Source organism: Geotrypetes seraphini, chromosome 10 (assembly GCF_902459505.1).
Source record: "Geotrypetes seraphini chromosome 10, aGeoSer1.1, whole genome shotgun sequence".
Classification (NCBI taxonomy): domain Eukaryota; kingdom Metazoa; phylum Chordata; class Amphibia; order Gymnophiona; family Dermophiidae; genus Geotrypetes; species Geotrypetes seraphini.
In genome coordinates this window covers 101605490-101628801 of record NC_047093.1, presented here as the reverse complement: position 1 = coordinate 101628801, position 23312 = coordinate 101605490, and the positions used below count along the sequence as shown (strand labels likewise).

General features: G+C 44.2%; 1 protein-coding gene across 2 annotated transcripts in view; it reads left to right on the top strand.

The window, feature by feature from the left end:
- Positions 1-23312, top strand: part of EXD3 (exonuclease 3'-5' domain containing 3) — a 411655-nt gene that overhangs the window by 240520 nt on the left and 147823 nt on the right. For both annotated transcript variants that reach the window (XR_004540939.1, XM_033961769.1), the window contains exon 11: positions 11702-11740. Coding sequence is in view for 1 of the 2 variants with exons in the window: in XM_033961769.1 (XP_033817660.1) it covers positions 11702-11740 (39 nt within the window). In the remaining variant the exon portion in view is untranslated. The remainder of the gene's footprint in view (positions 1-11701; positions 11741-23312) is intronic.

The following is a 23312-nucleotide window of genomic DNA, read 5'->3' as shown; positions in this document are numbered from 1 at the left end:
CACTGCAGGTCTTCACAATCCTGCATCCTCACTACTCTGAATAACTTTGTATCGTCTGCAAATTTAATCACCTCACTCGTCGTACTAATTTCCAGGTCATTTATAAATATGTTGAAGAGCACGGCTCAAAGAACCGAACCCTGCGGCACTCCACTTGTGACGCTTTTCCAGTCCGATTATTGTCCATTTACCCCCACTCTCTGTTTCCTATCCGCCAACAAGTTTTTAATCCATGTGAGTATTTCATTCTTGATTCCATGGCTCTCAATTTTTCAAAGTAGTCGTTCATGCGGGACCTTGTTGAACGCCTTCTGAAAATCCAGATATACAATGTCGACCGGGTCACCCTTGTGTTTCTGCCTGTTTACACCCTCTTAAAAGTGCAGTAAGTTCGTCAAGCAAGATATTCCTTTGCTGAAGCCGTGCTGGCTGGTCCTCATCAGATTGTGTCCGTCTAGGTGATCAATGATGCCGTCCTTTACAAGTTATTTTCTCCATCCGATTTTAGATCTCAAGCCCTCAACAAGTTTTTGGTCAGAGAAAAGTTTTGCATGCTCTCTCTAGCCACTCTATATCCTCTCCTGGCTCGAAACGATTAGCTATGCTTTCTGGATCTCAAGGAAGCCTACACTGATATTCCAATTCACCCAGCTTCCAGAAAATTCCTCAGATTTTGAGTGGCACATCACCAATACAAAGTCCTACCGTTCGGCCTGGCATCTTCACCCAGAGTCTTCAACAAGTGCCTGGTTGTGGTGGCAGCGGCCTTGAGGTTTTCACGGTCTTCAAGTTTTCCCCTATCTGGACTGTTGGCTCATAAAAGACTCTTCATGTCAAGAGGTAGTTCTTGTGACCAATCGACCCATCTTGTTTCTTCAGAACTTGGATTTCGAGATCAACTTTCCCAAGTCACAGCTTCGTCCGTCTCAAAGGCTTCATTTAATTGGAGCTCTTCTCGACTTTACTCAGAATACTTTACTTCAAACCTTTTATCAGATGGAACAGCTCAACTCCATTTCAGCCTGACGAATGATGATTCTTCTGAGCCACATGGCTTCCATGGGTCACGTGATTCCTCTCGCGAGGCTGCATCTCAGAACACCTCAATGGACTTTGGCCTCGCAGTGGTCTTAGGTGACTGATCCACTCTTGCAGCACATTTCTGTGACATCGTCTCTGCAATGGCGCTTCAGTGGTGAATGATCTCATCCAACCTCTCCAGAGGTCTTCTGTTTCACATGCTTCCTCATCAAAAAGTTTTGACCATGGTTGCGACTACTTATGCCTGGGGGGCACATCTGGATGGTCTGCAAACTAAAAATCATTGGTCCACCAGAGAGCAGAAGTTCCATATCAGTCTTCTGGAACTTAGAGTGATTTATTATGCTCTCTGAAGGCTTTCCAACATCCCATAAGCAATCAAATCCTCCTGCTTTGCATAGACAATCAAGATGCGATGTACTATGTAAACAAGCAAATAGGCACAGGATCTCTCCTTCTTTGCTGGGAAGCTCAAAAGATTTGGCTAGGAATATCTGCCTCAGAGCAGTTTACATTCAAGGGGAACAGAATTACTTAGCAGACAAGCTCAGCAGAATTCTTCAGCCTCACGAATGGATGCTCAACTCTGCAGCTCTCCATCCCATCTTTGCTCAATGGGGCACTCCTCAAGTGGACTTGTTTGCATCTCCCCACAACAACAAGTTGCCCCAGTTCTGTTTCAGACTTTACTCACCACCGCCTGGAGACGGATGCATTTCTGCTGGATTGGACATGCAAGTTTTTCTACGCATTTAAACCTAAACCTCTCATTCTAAAGACTCTTGAGTCAAGCAGGAGGCCGCCACCATGATTCTCATAGCTCCTTGGTGGCCCGGGCAGTCTAGGTTCTCCCTTCTACTTCAGCTCAGTGCAGGGAGCCAATACAATACCTCTGTCGATATTTCCATCTCTTCTTATACAGAGTCAATATACACTTCTACACCCCAGAACGACTGAAGGTCGTTACACCTGACAGCTTGGTATCTCTCGGGCTGAATCCAACTGATCTTCACCTTTTTCAGCCTGTTCGACTTATTCTGGAAGCCTCCAGGAAACCTGCCACTCGATAATGCTATCATCAGAAGTGGACTCATTTTTCTACCTTGTGTCTTCTCCATCATTATGATCCAAATCCATCTCAGTTTCATTAGTCTTGGATTATCTTCTTAATTTGTCTGATTCAGGACTCAAGTCTACTTCTATCAGAGTCCATGTCAGTTCTATCACAGCTTTTCATCAACCAGTTGAGGGTAAACATCTCACTGCTCATCCTTTTGTCTCCAGGTTCATGAAAGGGCTTTTCAATGTTAAACCACCTCTCAAGCCACCTCCAGTAGTCTGGGACCTCAATGTGGTACTTACCAGATCGATGAGGCCTCCATTTGAACCAATGTCTACGGCTCATCTCAAGTACCTTACCTGGAAAGTTGTTTTTCTCATTTCACTCCCTTAGTGTGTTTGCCTTGAATGTTTCTTTGCTTTTAAAAATTGTAGTTTTCTCCATTTTTCCTTGTGTCTCTTGTAAGTTAATATTAACATCAGTATTGCCTATATGTCCTCTTTATGTATCACTTTTTAAAAATGTAAACTGCTTAGAACTTATATAAGCATTCTGGAACTTAGCTGCAACACAAGATGGCTGGGTGATTTTACTGCTCCTCCCTCATCAGTACAATTCAGCTAATTTGACAGCATAAGAGGTCAAATTCACACTCCAAAAGGGAATAATTTGGTTTGTGAAATCTGCAGCTGATATGGCATCAGGAAGACAGTCTAAATTGGAGTCAGCATTTGCTGCAGGAGCCTCAGCTAAAAGGGCTAAGCAAGACCCACTTCAAAGGTGCCATTACCTAAGGATACATCAGAATTGTTGGAACAAGTTATATCTGAGCTGAAAGCTATAAGAGAGATGATTCAGGTTGGAGACTCGATGTACTCTTTCTATTTCCAGAGGATATTTCAGGTTGAGGGAGAGCAACTTTGGCAATAAATCTTCAAGAAAAGATTCAGCATCTGATCCCTATACTCCCCTCTGGGAGCCCTAGTATTCTAATGTTGTTCCTCCAATTCTTTAGTCAGACAATCGCCTGTTTTATGGTCAGTTTGAAACTTATTTAAACTGTCTTCCATAACAGAAACCCTATGTTCCAACTGTACAGTTTTATCATCACATATCTGTAACTTCTGGCCAAGATTTTGAACTTCTTCTTTTATTGTCTTTAATAATAATTATTTATTTTTTGTATACCGCTATACCAAAAGTTCAAAGCGGTTCACAACAAGGGAAAATATACATACAATCAATGAATATAAAATACATAATAACAATCAATAAAAGAAAACATCAGATAAAAGCATGGAAAGTTAAAACAGTGGCCACAATTAAAATGTAAGCATGTCGAACAGACGTGTCTTTAGTGATTTTCTAAAATCAAAGTAAGAAGTAGCCTCTAATATAGGTTTTCCAAGCTATGTATTCAGTCTAGCGGCCTGGAATGATAGAATTCTATCGAAAAACTTCTTATATTGACATGATTTTAAGACAGGATAATTAAATAAATTTATTCTACGTGTTCTCTTACTGGAATTGTTCAAAGGAAGCTGAGAAGCAAGATAATTTGGTAGCATCCCAAAGACTGCCTTGTAACAGATACAAGAAAACTTGAACGAAACTCTGGACTCTACTGGCAGCCAATTAAGTTTTTGATAAAAAGGGGTGATGTGCTTCCATTTTTTTAATCCAAAAATGAGGCGAACCACAATGTTCTGAATCAGTCTGTTTTTTGAGTATTTTTTTGTAAGCCCTCAAATAGATAATATTACAATAATCCAAAATATTCAAGATGGATGTCTGCACCAGCAGATGGAAAGAAGGTTCATCAAAAAAGTTTTTAATGGTGCGGAGCTTCCATAAGACCGAGATATATTTCTTAAACAGTAGATCTACGTGTTTTTCCACTCGATAAACATCTGACTCTGGAAAACACGTAGATCTACTGTTTAAGAAATGTATCTCAGTCTTATGGAAGCTCCGCACCATTAAAATTTTTTTTGATGAATCTTCTTTCCGTCTGCTAGTGCAGACATCCATTTTGAGTATTTTGGATTATTGTAATATTATCTATTTGGGGGCTTACAAAAAAATACTAAAAAAAACAGACTGATTCAGAACATTGCAGTTTGCCTCATTTTTTGATTAAAAAATGGGAGCACATCACCCCTTTTTACCAAAAACTTCATGCCATGAAATAAATCCATAAGGAAAACATAAAACATGAACAACAAAGTATCCAAAATGAGAGAGTAAAATCAAACCTCAGCTCTGGGGTTCCTGTTGCTGACTTGATTTTACTGCTGCTGCTTTCAGCCCTTCTCCGCTCCAAGCTCCATTTGCTTAAGGAGCTTATCAGCAGCAGCTGAGCTTTAACAGTGGCGTGGCACAGCAGGGTGTTTTAGGCACAGTGTACTTGCTGTAGAGGTTCTTATCACAGATACTTAATAAGTCTAACTGCCCAGATTCTTAGCAAACAAAACAACAAAAGATAAGTCCTGAACTGAGAAGCTTTTCTCTTGCCTTGCCTAATTAGGGTCAGCTGGTCTCTGCTTGCAGAGAGTCAGCAAGCTTCAAACCTCCGTACTTCCAGTGAACAAACACAGACCCTTTTCTTTACTTTGGCTTAGTGACTAACCTCCATCCCTTTATGAATACAGCATGTTCCTTGAGGCCATTCAAATGTATCCATAGCTTCACCTCACAACAGGCCCTCAGCTGGACCCAGACTAGGTGAGTCCTCAGCCATTACCACATCTTCACTGCTGTGAGGTGGAAGGGAGAGCCTCCTCCCCTCCCCTTTCTGGCTGCACTCCTCCTGGGGCGTATGCATTGCTTCCCTTGTTGCTTGTGCCTCTCCTGTCTCTCCCCTTACTGTGATTCAGGGCTCTACTTTTAAGTGTGTCATAGTTCCACCCCTCTCTCCTAGGAGTGGAGTTGGGCTGAAAATCCCTAGGGAAATAAAGCTGGTTTGTCCTAGGCTGACGATAGTGTGAATACCCTACAGGACCAGGTCTCCACTTCTCAGTAAAAGGCCTAGTAGGCTTTCTGGGATCTTTAAACTGGTATGGCACTTTCTGCTGAATAACTATAGGCTCATACCCATCCTGCTCTACCTTACTGTCTGAGGGGTTGTCAGCCATTTCTATGTCATTGCTTTTAACTTGGTTAGCTCTCCTGATCAGGGACCGTGTTCTGCTTTTATCAATCTCAGGCACAAAGCTGGCCATGGGTTTGTCACAGGAGCCAGCTCACAGCAGCTTGAGCTGGTGGCTTGAAGGGGAGGATCTCCACCAGGGCAGACTTCTTTGGATATCAGAATAAATGACTCTTATGACAGATGCCAGCCTGTCGGGTTGGGGTGCTCAGAACATAGGTTAATCAATCATCTGGAGCTCAGGGCAATTCAGCTGGCGTCACTTGCTCTCAAGCACCTTCTTTAAAGAAAACCAGTGCGAATCTTCTCTGATAGTGGCATAGAAGCACAAGAAGTGCTCCCATGGGCCAGGAGGCTCACATGCTGTTTTGCTGGGTGGAAGCTCATCTTCTGTCACTCCCTGCGGCCCATGTGGCCGAAGTCGACTATGTTCAGGCAGACTTTCTCAGCCAATAGATACTGGACCCAGGAGAATGGTCCCTCTCGCAGAAGGCGTTCCATCTGATTGTGCAGTGCTGGGGTCAGCCCCAGATGGACTTGATGGCTTCGGCAGAAAATTCAAAAGCCAGGCGCTTTTTCAGTCAACGAACACAGCACAGAAGCCTAGGACTGGACACCTTGGTTCAGTCCTGGCTAGTTCATGATCTCCTGTATGTGTTCTCTCCATGGCCTCTGGTTGGTTGGGTCATCCGCCAGAAAGTAACACATCCCGATCTGGTAATTCTAGTAGCTCTGGATTGGCCTTGTCACCCATGGTATGAAGGTCTCATCGGTTTTCAGCAGGACTTGAAGCTCTTGCTACCTCTTCATCAATACCTTATCATTCAGAGTCTGTTGCCCATGGAGAACCCATGGCACTTTGGTCTTGCGGCATGACTCTTGAGTGCTCAGCCTTGATGAAGTACAGTTATTCGGAGGTAATCTCGACTCTCTTGCGTGCGAAGAAACCCACTACTATGGCTTCTTATGCTAAAGCCTAGAAGGCTTTCCAATAGTGGTATGCTAAGGATCAGGTGGTTCTGGATCCTGGGTTTTCTTCAGGAGGGCCTAGACAGAGGTCTGGCAGTGGCCTCCCTTAAAGTTCAGATTGCAGGCCTTTCTTTTCAAGCACACAGAGGAGCTAGTTCGCTTACTGTTCATTCAGATGTGACCAGGTTTATGAGGGAGGCGCTTTGTTTGTATCTTCTCTTGCGTCTTCCTTTCCCTTTGTTTTGCAGGGCCTTGGAGAGGCCCCATTCAAACTACTGAAGGATGTTTTTCTTCTGGATCTAACAATGAAGACTGTCTGTCTTTCTGGTCGCCATTGTCTCAGCACAGCGTATTTCAAAGCTTAAGGCTCTTTTGTGCTGGGAACCTTTCTTCCGTAGTATGAACGCCGGTGGTGTTCTCTGTATTATACCTTCCTTTCTGTTGAAGGTGGTTTCAGCCTTCCATGTTAACCAGGAGGTTCGGTTGCTCACGTTTCTCCAACTAGTTCAAAGTGCAAATATCGGATCTTATGCTAGTTCGGAGTGCAAATATCGGATCTTATGCAAGTTGGATGTCCGGAGAGTCTTGCTCCACGATATGGAGAGGACTAATGATTTCAGGCTGTCTGATCACCTTTTTGTCCTGACTGCTGCACCTCACCGTGGTTGGATGGCGCTCAAATTTTTGATCAATGGATTCGAATAGAAACATAGAAACATAGAAACATGACGGCAGAAAAGGGCTATAGCCCATCAAGTCTGCCCACTCTACTGACCCACCCCATTAAGTCTGAGTACTAATGACCTAGTTCCTTAACTCGACTCTCGTAAGGATCCTACTAGGGCATCCCATTTATTCTTAAAGTCAATAACGCTGGTGGCCTTGATCACCTGCTCTGGAAGCTTGTTCCAGTGATCTACAACCCTTTCTGTGAAGAAATACTTCCTTATGTCACTATTGAATTTCCCTCCTCTGAGTTTGAACGGATGCCCCCTTGTGACCGAGGGTCCCTTGAGAAAGAAGATGTCTTCTTCCACTTCGACACGTCCCATGATGTATTTAAATGTCTCAATCATGTCCCCCCTCTCCCTGCGCTCCTCTAGAGTGTAGAGCTGCAATTTGTTTAGTCTTTCTTCGTACGAGAGACCCTTGAGCCCCGAGATCATCCTAGTGGCCATTCACTGAACCGACTCAACTCTAAGCACGTCTTTACGGTAATGTGGCCTCCAGAATTGTACACAGTACTCCAGATGAGGTCTCACCATGGTTCTGTACAGTGGCATTATGACTTCAGATTTGCGGCTAACGAAGCTTCTGTTGATACATCCCATAAGTTGCCTTGCTTTGGATGAGGCCTTCTCTACTTGTTTGGCGGCCTTCATGTCTGCACTGATGATTACTCCCAAGTCCCTTTCTTCTGAAGTCCTAGCTAGTGTTTCTCCATTTAAGGTGTAAGGTTTGCATGGATTTCTGCTACCGAGATGCATAACCTTACATTTCTTAGCGTTGAAGCCCAGCTGCCATGTCGAGGACCAGTTTTCCAACGTAAGCAGATCCTGCGTCATACTATCCTGCAGATTGCTTTCACTTACTATATTACATAGTTTGGCGTCATCAGCGAATAGAGTTACTTTACCCTGAAGCCCTTGGGTCAAGTCCCTTATGAATATGTTAAAAAGGAATGGACCCAGGACCGAGCCCTGTGGCACTCCGCTGGTCACCTCCGATGTCTCAGAGAGGGTGCCGTTGACCACCACCCTCTGACGTCTTCCACTTAGCCAATCATTGACCCATGCAATTAGTGTCTCACCTAACCCCATCGATTTCATCTTGTTTAATAGTCTACGGTGTGGGACGCTGTCGAAAGCCTTGCTGAAATCCAAGTACACTATGTCTAGAGACTCTCCCGAGTCTAGCTTTCCTGTTACCCAATCAAAGAAGCTGATAAGATTGGATTGGCATGACCTACCCTTAGTGAATCCATGTTGACTAGGATCCCTTAGATTCCCCTCATCCAAAATTGTATCTAATTTGCATTTAAGTAATGTTTCCATGAGTTTACACACTATTGATGTGAGACTCACTGGTCTGTAATTCGCAGCCTCCGCTCTGCAACCCTTTTTGTGCAGAGGAACGACGTTAGCTGTCTTCCAGTCCAGGGGGACTCTTCCCATACTTAGGGAGAGATTGAAGAGCATGGTTAACGGTTCCGCCAGGACATCGCACAGCTCCCTGAGCACTCGTGGGTGCAATTCGTCTGGTCCCATGGCTTTGCTCACCTTGAGTCTTGACAGTTCGTTGTAAACATCAGCTGGTGAGAACCCAAAATTCTGAAATGGGTCTTCCTTGCTTGGCTTTGCTTCCAGCTGTGGCCCGTGTCCAGGTGCCTCGCAGGTAAAGACTGAGCAGAAGTAATCGTTCAGTAGTTTGGCTTTTTCGGAATCTGTTTCCACATAATTCCCGTCTGCTGTTCTGAGGCGTACTATCCCGTTTGTGTTCTTCTGCCTGTCACTAATATACCTGAAGAAGGATTTGTCCCCTTTCTTAATGTTCTTTGCTAGAGTTTCTTCCACTCGAAGTTTGGCCTCCCTGACTGCTTTTTTGACCGCTGCAGACCTTGTCTTGTATTCAATGTTAGCTTCTTTCTCCCCGGTGCATTTGTATGAAAGAAATGCTCTTTTCTTGTCCTTGACTAGGTGTGAGACCTCATCAGTGAACCAACTGGGTTTCCTCTTTCTTTGTTGTTTGTTTACCAATTTTATGTAGCGGTTAGTTGCTTCGTGTAGTGTCTTTTTCAGTGTTGACCACATAGCTTCCACATCATCCGTTATTTCTTGAGCCTGTAGCGTCTGATGGACGAAATCACCCATGCTTGCGAAGTCAGTGCCCCGGAAATTGAGTACCTTTGTTTTTGTTTGTGATCTAGGGAAGCCCTTTCTAAGGTTGAACCATACCATGTTATGGTCACTGGTTGCCAGCGTTTCTCCCACCGAGACTTCCATGACGCTTTCCCCGTTCGTAAGTACCAGGTCCAGGATGGCCTGGGCCCTAGTGGGCTCTAGCACCATTTGTTTGAGCTGTACTCCCTTCATGGATGTTAATATCCTCCTGCTACTACAAGTTGTTGCTGAGAATGTGTTCCAGTCTACATCAGGCATGTTGAAGTCCCCTAGCAGGACAACGTCCCCCCGTAAGGTGATATTCTCAATGTCTTCAATTAATTCTGTGTCCTTGTCCTCTGATTGTCTTGGAGGTCTGTATACCACACCAAGATATAGGCATTTCTCTCCGCCTCTGGCCAGGTTTACCCAGATGGATTCCCCAGTGTACTTGACATCTGTGATCCTAGTTGTCTTGATGTTCTCTTTGATGTAAAGTGCTACCCCACCTCCCAACTTACCCTCTCTATCTTGGCGAAGCAGGTTGTATCCTGGTATAGTTATATCCCACCCATGAGAGTCTGTGAACCATGTTTCGGATATTGCTACCACGTCTAGGTCTGCATTTACTATTTCTGTTTCTAGTTCTAGAAATTTATTCCCCAGGCTGTGTGCATTTACATACATAGCTCTCCACTCTTTGTGTCTACTAAACTCCTTTAGAGAGTTACCCATCTGAGTTAGAGTTTCTCCTAGCGAATCTTTTTCAGCAAGGGTGCTTACCTCTGACTTAGAAGTGGAGTTTTGGTTTACCTCATCAGGATTGTTACTTACTGCTCCGGTATATAAATGGGTACCCTCCCCCAACTTACCTAGTTTAAAGCCCTTCGAAGCAGGCGGGCTACTCGGTGTCCGAAGACGTTCTTACCTCTGTTGGTCAGGTGGAGTCCGTCTGATCCCTGGAGTCCCTGTAGTGCCTCTCCGTGATTCAGGAACCCGAAGTTCATTTCCCAGCACCATCGTTGTAGCCACTCATTTGTCTTCAGAATACGTCCGTCCCTGTCTCTTCCCTTGCCCCTAACAGGAAGAATTGAAGAGAATACTACCTGTGCTCCTGTCTGCTTCAGCCTCTCCCCCAGAGCTCCGAAGTCTCTAGCTATGCCCTCCAGAGTGTTCTTGGCAGTGTCATTCATTCCGACGTGGATGAGCAGCATTGGGAAGTGGTCCTTGGGCCTGAGTAGCCTATCAAGACAGGCTGTCACATCTCTTATTCTGGCTCCAGGCAGACAGCAGACCTCCCTCGATTGCCTATCTGGTCTGCATATTGGTCCCTCGGTGCCCCTCAACATGGAGTCCCCGATGGCCATTTCCATGATTTACATCGCCCACAACAAGCAGTTACTGATTTTGTTTATAGCCCACTCGACTAGAAGTGTGGCTGCGTCATGGATGGAGTCTTGCACGATTCATCCTGATGAAATTTGCAGGGTGGCTACTTGGTCCTCTCGTCATACTTTACCCAGTTTTACTGGGTAGACATGGCAACTCATTCTGATGCTGCTTTTGGGACCTTGGTGTTGAGGGCTGGCTCTTCTGTCCCTGGCTATTTGCTACCATTGCTTTGGTATGTCACCTAGCATATGGAATCTGGAAGGGACATAACAGAATGGAAGATTAGGTTTATACCTTCGATAATCTTCTTTCTGTTAGTCCCTGTAGGATTCCATCCGACCTTTTGTTTGGAATAGCCTGCTTCTTTCTGTCTTGGTTATTCTCCTTACAGGTTTGAAGATTTTCTAGCCAGGCAGATCCTGTGGGGAGTTTTCTGTGAGTATGCGCATTACTGAAGGCTTTTTCTTGGGGTGCTCGTTACACACAGCAGGTTAGTTCTACATTGTTCCTCAATGTTTTCTGAGTTGAATTTTGTGCCTGTTTATTATTTGTTCATATTATGTAAAGCAGGCCAGTTCAAGACTTGTTCATGTTGCTGGGGATTTTCCCCCTTACCACCTTGTCGTGGATTTGTTCAGGTATGTTACTTTGCTTTGGGACTTAACTACATATGTTTTCTAGCTCTCAGGCTAAGGGGGTGGAACATGTGCTCAGAAAAGTGTTTGGATTTCTGCAATTCCCAGAATGCGGATTGGGATTGAACACCTAGCATATGGAATCCTACAGGGATTAACAGAAAGAAAATTATCGAAAGTATAAAACTAATCCTCCAATCCTGTAAGCTGACATCAGGCAGGAAGGCCCTGACATGCGCATGGTGTGGGTTGTCATTAAAATTTAAAGTGACAGCCACTTTTGACTATCCATACTGGTTTTTGTAGATGATGTCACCCACATGTGAGAATATATACCTGCTATCCTCAGAGAACACCTGCTACAAGTAAATAACATTAGTTTAGTTAACATTAAGAGGAAGAGCAGGTGCCTTTAGGATGCAAATTGAATTATGGAAATTATTCCACACTCAAATATATAGCTCTGGTAAGACCACATCCTTTAGATCTGTTAATTATGCTCGGGAGTCTTATGAAAATGTTGTGTGGATTAACTTTCAGAATTTATAGTCATTGTTTTTTATTTGTGTTTGTTTAGAAAAGTATGACTCAAGAGAACTGGACTGACCATATTCAGGTGAGTTTGACATACATTCTGTGTAATGAGGTCTTCTTATTTTTCAGTGTTAATATTTGCACACTGCCATACAGAAGACCTGGATGGGTTCCTAGGCTAGGGCACTGCCACATGGATCATCCAGGCACTGGGAGGTTGTGACTACAGTGCCTGATAGAGGACATAAGTGACAGTACTAGGGTTGTATGGTTCAGGAAGTAGCTCTCGTTCTTGGCTCCAGTACATGGGCTAAGTAGGTGGGAGAGGAAATTATGGAAATTTTTTTAAAAAAGGCCCTGATTCTATAAAGTTCACCTAAAGTTAGGCACCAATATTGGCACCTAACTTAATTGATCAAATAGGCTTAATCAGTGCCAATATTGACACTCAACGCCTCATCGGCTTTAATTGGACTTAATTGAAAGTTAGGTGCCTAATTTTAAAAAACTCAGTTCTGGGTCAATCCACACAAACTGTACAAATTTTTAGAATGATCCCCACCTTAACATCTCCAATTTCAATAAAACTTGGCACACAGATGCTCTGGCTTGAGAAACTAAGCCTTGCAAAGTTTCAACCTCTAAACAAGAAATTCATGTGGTAAGATGTGCCTAATTAGAGGCCCTAAAATTTTTGTGCTTGTCGTACAAAACAAATTGGCAACTTCAAAGACCTCCTGTACACAGAGTATTGCTAAAATTTAATCTACATGTACAACTTTTTGTACTTAATAAGCTTTTAGAGTTTCAAAAGTTTAGGCTAAGTGCTCTTCGAATGCCTCAATGCCAAAGTTTCAAGTTTAATTACCGACCATTGACGTGCACCTGGCTGGTTTACAATGCTAAAAATGAAAGGTTAAAATAAATTTTTGTAGGGGGGTGAAATGTGAACATTAAATAGACAAATTACAGATACGAACGTGAGCTTGAGGGGAAATAATTACATCATTAAAAACAAATTAATTAAAGGGAAGCGGGGGAGAGGATAAAACACCAGGAATGAGGATCACTTCTAAAAAGCGTTTTGTGTTTATTTTGCAGACTTTTGGCCAAAAATACAACTCGCTAATTTTTGGCTTCATCTTTGGTGTGCCATAGATTTGTAACAAATTTAAATGGTTTCTTCTCACTTGCTACACCTGCTCAACTACTGATTGTTATCTATCTATGAAAATTTCAAGGCTTGCTTTCGTTTATTTGTAAAGATATTGCAAGTCAAACAGAGCAGTAAAAATATTAATAACAAATTTTACCCATTTTGATGTCTTGTATTTCAGTTTTGACACAGCAATCACTTTGGTTCAAAAAGCATTGGATAGAGCAACTTTTTCTCTACCAGATGTCAAATTTTCAGGAGGTTTTTTTGTTTGTTTTTTTTAATATAGGGAAGAAATTTGCAATTAAATTCAGACAGTCTCAGCAGCGTAACTAACTATTTAAAAGTATTAATTGTATTTGTCATTGGAGGGTTTGTCAAATATTCAAGTTGAACTATGAAATAACTTTACACCACATATAATTTACTGTTTATTGTTTGTTTTAAAACTTAATTGTGGCACAGGGCTAAAAATTGCCAGGCACTAAGAATGTTGGTTAGTAGTAAAGGAATTGTGTTAAGCAGTGACAAGTCAAAATCACTCATGGACAATGCCGAGCAGACAATCACACGCTATCACACTATTTTAAAGCTCTCCGAGGGTGTGTGTGTGGGGGGAAACCCCCCCCCCACACACACACACACTTTACTTAGAACTGTTGGCATTCCCTTTGGGGGAGTGGGGGAAACACCCCCATTACAGAGGAAACTAATTTTTCCCTAAAAAAGAGGGAAAAAGGCTGTTTCCTCTATAATGGGGGGTTCCCCCAACACCCCTCCCAACGGGAGCGCTAACAGTTCTAAATAAAGTATGTGTGGGAGGTTCCCCCCACACACACACATCCGGTGGACCAATAGTTGCAATGAATGATGAAAAATCAGTTGATACTCGACTCACATGTATCATCTTATTTTTTTCCATCAGGGATAAACTGATTATTTTCACGAGTTCCAGCAATTGTAGAGACAGTCCCAAATCTTCTTTCTTGTTTGAGTCTAGCAGACTCAATTTTTTTTTGGGGGGGGGAACAAAAACTTGATTTTTTTGTCAAATTTTGGTTACAAAACTTAAACAGGTCACTTGGTGCAAGAATTTGGTTTTCTTTTGGCCTTGTAAGCTTGCACGTGCTGCTCACCTTTTAGCAGTTCCACCAATTCCATCGCAAGGTGACTTAACATGGCTTGTGCCAAAGAAATTCCACTCAGCATTAATACCAAAGTCAGAATAGTGACAGCAGGGATTAACAAAGTTTTGAAAATTTTTGTATTGTGCAGCAAAGCCATCACTGAAAAATCTTATGTACTTAACATTGGCAGAAATTAAGCTTTTTTTATGTGAAGAATCCAAGCTTCAGGTACTACAGAGGATTTTAGCGACAGGTTACAGATTACTAACAGCAGGTCAGCAATTTCATGTTTGAGTTCTTTTAATATCTTGGGATGTATACCACCCGGTTCTGGCGATTTATCACCTTTTAACTTGTCGATTTTGGCTCAGTCCATCTTCACCAAGATTTCTTTCAGTTCCTCCATATCATCACCCTTGAAAACCATTTCCGGTCCAGGTAGATCTCTTACATCTTCCATAAAGACCGAAGCAAAGAATTCATTCAGTCTTTCCGCTATGGCCTTATCCTCCTTGAGCACCCCTTCGCTTCTTGGTCATCCAACGGTCCCACAGATTCCCTCACAGGTTTTCTGCTTCTGATGTTCCTAAAAAAATTGCTACGAGTTTTTGCCTCTTTTGCAAGTTTCTCTTCATATTCTTTCTTAGCTCAGTCTTCACAAATGAGGACATTTCATCAGTGCCAACCACAGGAAAGATATTCACCGGGGGCATAGAGGAAAGCCTCACAACAGTAAATGTGACGTTGGACATGATATACCGTACTTTCAGATTGACAAACTAAAAAGCGATAAATCCCCCGGACTGGATGGAATTCACCCAAGAGTATTAAAGGAACTTAAGGTGGAAATTGGCGAATTATTACAATCCGTAGCTAACATGTCTATTAGAACTGGGCAAATACCAGAAGACTGGAGGATAGCAAATGTCATCCCAATTTTCAAAAAAGGATCAAGAGGAGATCCAGGAAACTACTGACCTGTGAGCCTCACATCGGTTCCAGGGAAGATAATTGAAACACTGATAAAAGATAACATTGTTCAACACTTGGAGGATCACAATTTAATAAGGGCTAGCCAACACGGCTTCAGAAAAGGGAAGTCATGTTTGACAAATTTACTACAATTCTTTGAGAAAGTGAACAAACAAATGGACAGTGGAGATCCAGTGGATATAATTTACTTGGACTTCCAGAAAGCGTTTGACAAGGTCCCACATGCAAGGCTTATGAAGAAACTACTAAGCCATGGGATAGGAGGAGAAGTGCACAGATGGATCGGCAAATGGCTAGAAAACAGAAGGCAGAGGGTTAGCATAAATGGGAAATTCTCGGACTGGGAGGAAGTGACTAGCGGCGTGCCCCAGGGCTCGGTTCTTGGGCCTATCTTGTTCAATATTTTTATAAACGACCTAGAAGAGGAAACAACATGCAATATAATAAAGTTTGCAGATGACACAAAACTATGTCGGGCGGTTGCCTCTCAAAGGGACTGCGAGGACCTCCAGAAAGATCTGATCCAGCTGGAAACATGGGCAACAAAGTGGCAGATGAACTTTAACATAAACAAATGCAAGGTGATGCATCTAGGAAAGAAAAACACAAAACACGAGTATAAGATGTTGGGGGTGGCATTAGCAAAATGCGAACAAGAAAGGGATTTAGGGGTACTGATTGATAGTACCCTAAAGCCATCGGCACAATGTGCGGCAGCGGCGAAAAAAGCAAACAGGATGCTAGGCATAATTAAGAAGGGGATCACGAGTAGATCGGAAGAAGTCATAATGCCACTTTATAGAACAATGGTTAGACCGCACTTAGAATATTGTGTCCAACACTGGTCTCCATACCTCAAGAGAGATATAACTCTGTTGGAGAAAGTGCAGAGGCGAGCCACGAAACTTGTCAAAGGAATGGAGCATTTAAGCTACAAAGAACGACTGTGGAAACTGGGACTGTTTACCCTCGAGAAGAGAAGACTGAGAGGGGATTTGATAGAGACTTTTAAAATATTAAAAGGATTTGATAAAATAGACCAAGAAGCAGCATTGCTAACATTTTCGGATGTGACACGGACAAGAGGTCATAGCCTGAAACTGAGTGGCAGCAGGTTCAGGACAAATGTCAGGAAGTTCTGTTTCACACAGCGGGTGGTGGGTGCTTGGAATGCACTCCCGGAGGAGGTTGTGGCGGAGACTACTGTACTGGGATTCAAATGCAAGTTGGACGCACACCTTCTTGCATATCATATTGAGGGATACGGTAAAGTCGGGTCTCCAAAAAGGAGTACCTAAATGGGCCGCCGCGTGTGCGGAGCACCGGACTAGATGGACCTCGGTCTGATCCGGTGAAGGCGTTTCTTATGTTCTTATGTAGCTGTCTTTATCAATGCTTTCCATCTAAGTTGCCAGTGCTTGTGTTTCTTCTTATTTCTTCATTCAGATCCTTGTTCCATTCTTTAAAGGATGTTTTTTGGTTTTAATTGCCTCTTTCACTTCACCTTTCAACCACGCTGGCTCTCGTTTCTTCTTCTTTCCACCTTTGCTGATATGTGAAATACATCTGGTCTGGGCTTCCATGACGGTATTTTTAAATAACATCCACTCCTGGTTTACAGTCCTAACCTTTGCAACTGATCCTTTTAGCTTCTTTTAACCATTTTCCTCATTTTATCATAGTCGCCCTTTCGAAAATTAAACACCCCTACAGTAGATTTTTTTTTGCGACGTTACTCCCGGTATCAGCTCAAATTCGATCACATTATAATCACTGTTTCCCAGCTGACTCAACACAGTTAACTCCCGTACTATGTCTAGCATTCCACTAAGGACCAAATCTAAAATAGCACTCCCTCTTGTCGGTTCCCGAACCAGTTGCTCCAAGAAGCAGTCATTTATGACATATAGGAATTTTACCTCCCTAGCACTCCCCGAAGTAACATTTAACCAGTCAATGTTGGGGTAATTGAAATAAAAGAAAAAGCAAAAATTATGCTTGACACAGTAATGATCACTCCGCTGACCACTATGTAGTACAATATAGGGTGAGAGAGAAATGCAGTATTTTTCACTAAGCTAAACACAGCATATAAATATGTAGAGAAAAAAGCCTCAGTTAATGCTTCATGGGCTCAAAAAAACCTCCACAGCAATGTTTACTGCAGTTCTATCAGTGTCCATATAGTGAGAGATTCAAGATGGCCATGACAGACTGCTGCTGAGAAGACGCTGCCAATCTTCTTTTCTCTTAGAGAGAATTTCCTACAATCATGCTGAAACGGAGGGGTAGGAGTGTCAGTAGTGCCTCCCGACGCTCAGCAGCACCTCCAATCGGCTCCATAGCCGAACTTTTGCGGCACCTGCAGCGGGAACCTGTGTTGTTGGGAATTTGCCCGCTGGAGACACCGGTGGGGAGTGGCACCGTTGTTGATCTCCCTGGGCTTGACGCCACCTTGAGTCCCAATATCAGAATACCATCCCCGCAGCCTCAGAGAGCAAGCTCTTCACATGAGCTTAACATGTCCCTGATGTGGTCTCATCTACTGTTAATCAGGGGTCAAACACAGGCTGTTAGGCGTCCTTAGGAAGCTCGGAGGTGTGCATCCGTTGGTCCACAGGGTGGAGGTGTAGTCAGACATGAGAGTGTGACTGGCAGCCCAAAGATCAGCTTTCCTGAACTATTCCCAGCATTGTAGCAGTGAATTTTCTATTCCAGCTTCTGTGAGAGAGCTAAAAGCAGCTGCAGCACTGATTCTGTCTAGTCACAGTGAGTACACAGGCTGACACCCTGTGAGAGATTTTGAAGGAGGTTGGAAAAGTGGGGTTTTGAGTGTTTCTGAATGTTCCCTTTCCTGAAAAATCTTAAAATCGCCATTTTAGAGTTTGGGAAGTGTGAAAAATATTGCAATTTTGGCATGAATTATATGACGTTGACCATCTTAGATTTTTAGCAATTTTATTTTCTAAAGCTCCCTGTTCTTCAAAACTGCAAATTTTACCTGGAGACTTGCTAGGATGGAGTACTTGGGCTCTCTTCATGTGGATTCTTGCTAGGATTGCGCTAATTTAGCACTTTTGGGAGCGTTTTGTGTCATGTGCCGCTTGGCACAGCCGGGGAGGGGCTGCAGCATCCAGCATAGCCTCTTCTCCTGCTGAAGCAGGTGACAAAATTCTCAGCTAGACCGGCGGGGTTTTCGGGGCTTGGCATGGCTGGTAATTCCATCTGCCAGGCTGCATACCTTGCTTGGCCTCAGAAACACTGAGTTTAGCCATCTTAGTGTGCCCTGTGCCCCAGGAGCCAGACACCTTTTCAGAATTTTAAAATTTTTGCGCTCAGGATTTTGTACACATGTTCTCCCCTTGCGCAGTGCCAATCCATCTCCACAGTGTCTCTCAGTGGCGTTTCTCCTTTGGACACTTCCTGTCACTATGCTTGCGCTGCCTAACCCTGATCTGGGGGTTCTGGATGTGGAAAATTTGAGTGCTGACCCCTTATTTACAGGTATAGCACTTCCCAAGTCGGGAGATCAGGCACTGTGTGCTGAGTCTATGTATCTCTCTGAGATTTTGGGAGTCTGAATATGCTCTCACGATCCTGCGCCTATTTGAGTCTATGGCTTTACCAGATCTTATTCCTGAATCTTTACAGTAGGTCCTTTGGTCACTCAGCCAGTTCCGTCCACTTCTTCCTCCTGGCTTTGTGGTGTGTGCTGGCATCCTAATATGTGCATTCTGGTGTCGGAGCAGTTTGACTCTTCAGAGTCAATTGCTAGAGCTATGTCACGTTGGTATTTTCTGGCACAGAAGTGTCAGCAAGTTTTTGATCGGTCCAGGGTGAATTTTTGATGGTTCAGGTGACATAATGTACCTTTCTCCCCAATGTGGGTGGTTGAGTGTTAAAAGCTATGCAGGACCACTGAGGTGGTCCTCAGGAAACTCTTTGATACATCTGCTTCAGCAACATCTTTTGTCGCACGTACCTGTCATGCTCAAAAGCCTATTCTGGATAGTGAGGTGGTGGTTCCCCCTTCTCAACTTTTTTTGGGTGGGGGACAGATTATATGGTGGATGCATTGTATGAGTTTGGCAAAGGTGTCAGTGTACTTTGGTTCAGACAGTGGGCTGGTGATTCCACTTAAGAACATAAGAGGTTGCCTCCGCTGAGACAGACCATAGGTCCATCCTGCCCAGCGGTCCGCTCCCGCGGCGGCCCATCAGGCCCATTGCCTGATTAATGGTCCATACCTATCTATACCCCTCAATCCCTTTTTCTTCTAGGAATCTATCCAAGCCTTCTTTGAAGCCACTTAATGTTTTCTTGTCTACAACAGCCTCTGGAAGTGCGTTCCATGTATCCACCACCCTCTGAGTGAAGAAGAACTTCCTAGCGTTTGTTCTAAACCTGTCCCCTTTCAATTTCTCCGAGTGCCCCCTTGTACTTGTGGTGCCCCATAATTTGAAAAATCTGTCCCTGTCTACTTTTTCTATGCCCTTCAGGATCTTGAAAGTTTCTATCATGTCTCCTCTAAGTCTCCGCTTTTCCAGGGAGAAAAGTCCCAACTTCTTCAATCTGTCGGTATATGGGAGATTTTCCATTCCCTTTATCAGTTTAGTTGCTCTTCTTTGTACTCCCTCAAGTACCGCCATGTCCTTCTTGAGGTATGGCGACCAGTACTGGACACAGTACTCCAGATGTGGCCGCACCATTGCACGATACAGCGGCATGATGACTTCCTTCGTCCTGGTCGTAATACCCTTCTTAATGATACCCAACATTCTGTTTGCTTTCAAGGATTCTTTGGCTAAACAGCCTTTTCAGGGGCAGTTATTGTTTGGCAAAGGTCTGGACAACTTTATGGATTCTGAGATGAACTGTCGCCCTAAAATTCTGCCTGATATCAGACCCAGACCTTCCTGGGGTTCTGATTATTTTAATTTTGTGGCTCACAGCAATTCCAATCGTATGCAAGTGCCAAGTCGCAGAGATCTTCACAGGCTACCATTGGCGGTATACTGGCTACAGGCGTTCTTAGCATTCCTAACTCAACTTCTGCGCCACCCTGCTGAAAAGGCACAATGGCATCAGGCCAACGGATGCCACCATTCAGTGCTTGCTGAATATTCAAGCTGTAGAATCAGTACCTTTTGGGCTCAGACAGATCTTCTATTTAATTTATCGTTCCAATGAAAAGATCAGAAGATTGGAGCCTATTCTGGATCTTCAGCATGTGGATGCAGCTTTCAAGATTCCTCGCTTCCAAATGGAGACTGTGCATTTGGTTATTGCAGTAGTGGCCCCAGGAGAATTTCATGCCTTTCTGGATCTCACAGAGGCATAATGGCACATTCCTATTTTTTCAGCCCACCGCAAGTTATTGCATTTTTATGTTCTGGAAAACCATTAGTAGTTCTCAGCACTGCCCTTTGGGCTACCAATAGCGCTCTGAACCTTCACAACGGTGATGGTGGTGGTGGTGGTGGCTTACCTGCAGCAGTTGAGTCTCCAGGTGAACCCTTACTTGGACGACTGGCTAATCAGAGCTCCCTCGTTGGCTGAGGGATGCCGCACGGTGGAGTGGGTGCTCCAGGTTCTGGAGACCTGGGCTGGATTTTAAACTTTAGGAAAAGCTATCTGACACCCACGGAAAAGCTATGTGACGCGCACACAATCGAATACCTGAGAATTCTTTTTGACATGGCAGAAGTCCGCAGGCAGAAGCTGTGTGCCCAGATTTCATCCCTGGGATTATCCTCGGATTCTAAGATCAATGGTTGCATGCTGGATGTGGTTCCTTGGCAAGGGCACACTTGAGTCCTCTTCAGCATGCTTTGCTCTCTTGCTGGGCTCTGCACAGAGATGCCTTGGACAGAAGACACTTGGACTCTGGAAGCCCGAGCAAGCATGCCTGGTGACTTATCCTGCAATCGTTCCACAGGTTATTCCACTACACATTGCCTCTTGGATGTGGTGATGACAGTTGCTAGTCTTCGGGGCTGGGGAGCACATTGCAATTGTTGCCTTGTTCAGGGGTGTTGGATAACCTCTCAGCAAAAGTGGTCAATTAACCAGTTGGAGCTCAGAGTCTTTTGACTAGCTCTGACGAGATTCTAGAAGACATTGGATGGCCAAGCGGTCTGGGTTTTCTCCGACAATACGATGGCAGTAGCCTATGTCAATCGCCAGGGAGGAACTAAGAGCGCCCCTCTGGCTCAGGAAACCCGCCTTCTTTTTCTTTGGATGGAGCATCATCTTCTAGCCAGAGAGGATCGAATACAAAGGGCGAACGACTGGCTGCGAAGATGGTGCAAGGAGATGAACTTCGGGTTTCTGCACCATGGAGAAGCATTGCAAGGGCTACAGGGACACGACGGGCTACACCTAACCAGAAGAGGGAAGAATGTCCTTGGACACCGCCTAGCCCGCCTACTCCACAGGGCTTTAAACTAGGTAAGTCGGGGGAGGGTACAGGCACAAACAACATACCAGGCGAACTAAAATGCCAATACATTTATGAGGCTGAGGAAAGTAGACACCGAAATTCTGGGTCAGGGGTGAGTGCACACACTTTTGAGTCGGGAGTAGGGTCACATCATATTTATGGGTCACATTGTAATTCCGGGTCTAGGGGGAGTACACACTGTAGTTCTGGGTATATGGGGAGTACACATTGTGGTTCTGAGCCTCAGGAAAGCACAAATAACACAAACAATGCTAAAGGTGTTCAAATAGCTCAAACAGGAATATCCCCACTGAGACATAACAAAAATATAACATGGAGGGCTATGTACGTCAACGCACACAGTTTAGGAAACAAGATCCTGGAATTGGAAACAGAAATAAGGAATGCCGACCTGGATGTGGTGGCGATATCCGAAACCTGGCTCACAGACCCCCACGGGTGGGACATGGTCATACCGGGTTACAACTTGCTTCGCCGGGACAGAAAGGGTAGGAAGGGAGGGGGTGTAGCATTATATACTAAAGATGACATTAAGGTCACGAGAATCTCAGATGTCCAGTATACTGGGGAATCCCTTTGGGTTAATTTGGCCAGAGGGAAGGACAAATGCTTGTATCTTGGCGTAATTTACAGACCCCCAAGACAACAGGATGACCTGGATATGGAAATAATCGAAGATATAGAAAATATCACCTTGCGTGGGGACACAGTATTGCTAGGTGACTTCAACATGCCTGATGTGGATTGGGTTACACTTACCTCTGCTTCCGGCAGCAGCAGGAGGCTATTAAACTCTATGAAAGGAGCAAGCCTCAGGCAACTGGTGTTGGAACCGACAAGGGATCAGGCAATACTGGACCTGATACTTACCAATGGAGAAAGTGTCACAGAGGTCTCGGTGGGCGACACATTGGCCTCCAGTGACCACAACATGGTATGGTTCAATATCAGGAAAGGTTTCACTAAATCTACTACACTAACCAATGTCCTCAAATTCAAGGACACAAATTTCAAAGAAATGGGAGACTTCGTTCACCAGGCGCTACAAAGCCAAGAAGAAACCGATAACGTGGAAGACATGTGGTCGACTTTGAAAGCAACCATACAAGAAGCAACAAACCGCTATGTAAAATCAGTAAGTAAACGGCGAAGGAACAATAAGCCACAGTGGTTTACTGCGGAGATCTCAGACCTGATCAAGGAGACGAAAAAAAGCATTCATCTCTTACAAACAATCAGGGAAGCAGGACTCTAGAGCAGACTACCTGGCCAAATCAAAAGCCGTCAAAACAGCAGTCAGGGAGGCTAAATTCCTCATGGAGGAGTCTCTAGCAAAGAACATCCAGAAGGGAGATAAATCCTTCTTCAGGTATATCAGTGATAGAAGAAAAAACTCAGGCGGGATTGTACGTCTTAGGAAACCAGACGGAGACTATGTGGAAAAGGATTCGGAAAAAGCCCAACTATTAAATGAATACTTCTGCTCAGTCTTCACCCAAGAAGCGCCAGGGCTCGACCCTCAGCTACAGACAAGGGTTGGCTCAGTTGACCCGTTTAGTAACTTTGAGTTTACGCCCAGCAATGTCTACGGTGAGCTGTCAAAGCTCAAGGTTAACAAAGCAATGGGGCCGGACAACCTGCACCCCAGGGTGCTTAGGGAGCTGAGTGATGTCTTTGCGGAGCCACTGTCCGCGCTCTTCAACCTCTCCCTTAGTACAGGCAGTGTCCCGTTGGACTGGAGGACGGCTAACGTCATTCCACTCCACAAGAAAGGCTCAAAGATGGAGACAGCAAACTACAGACCAGTGAGTCTAACATTGATAGTGAGCAAACTAATGGAAACTCTAATCAAACACCAATTAGATAAGATCCTGGATGAGGAGAATCTACGGGATCCCCGACAACATGGATTTAC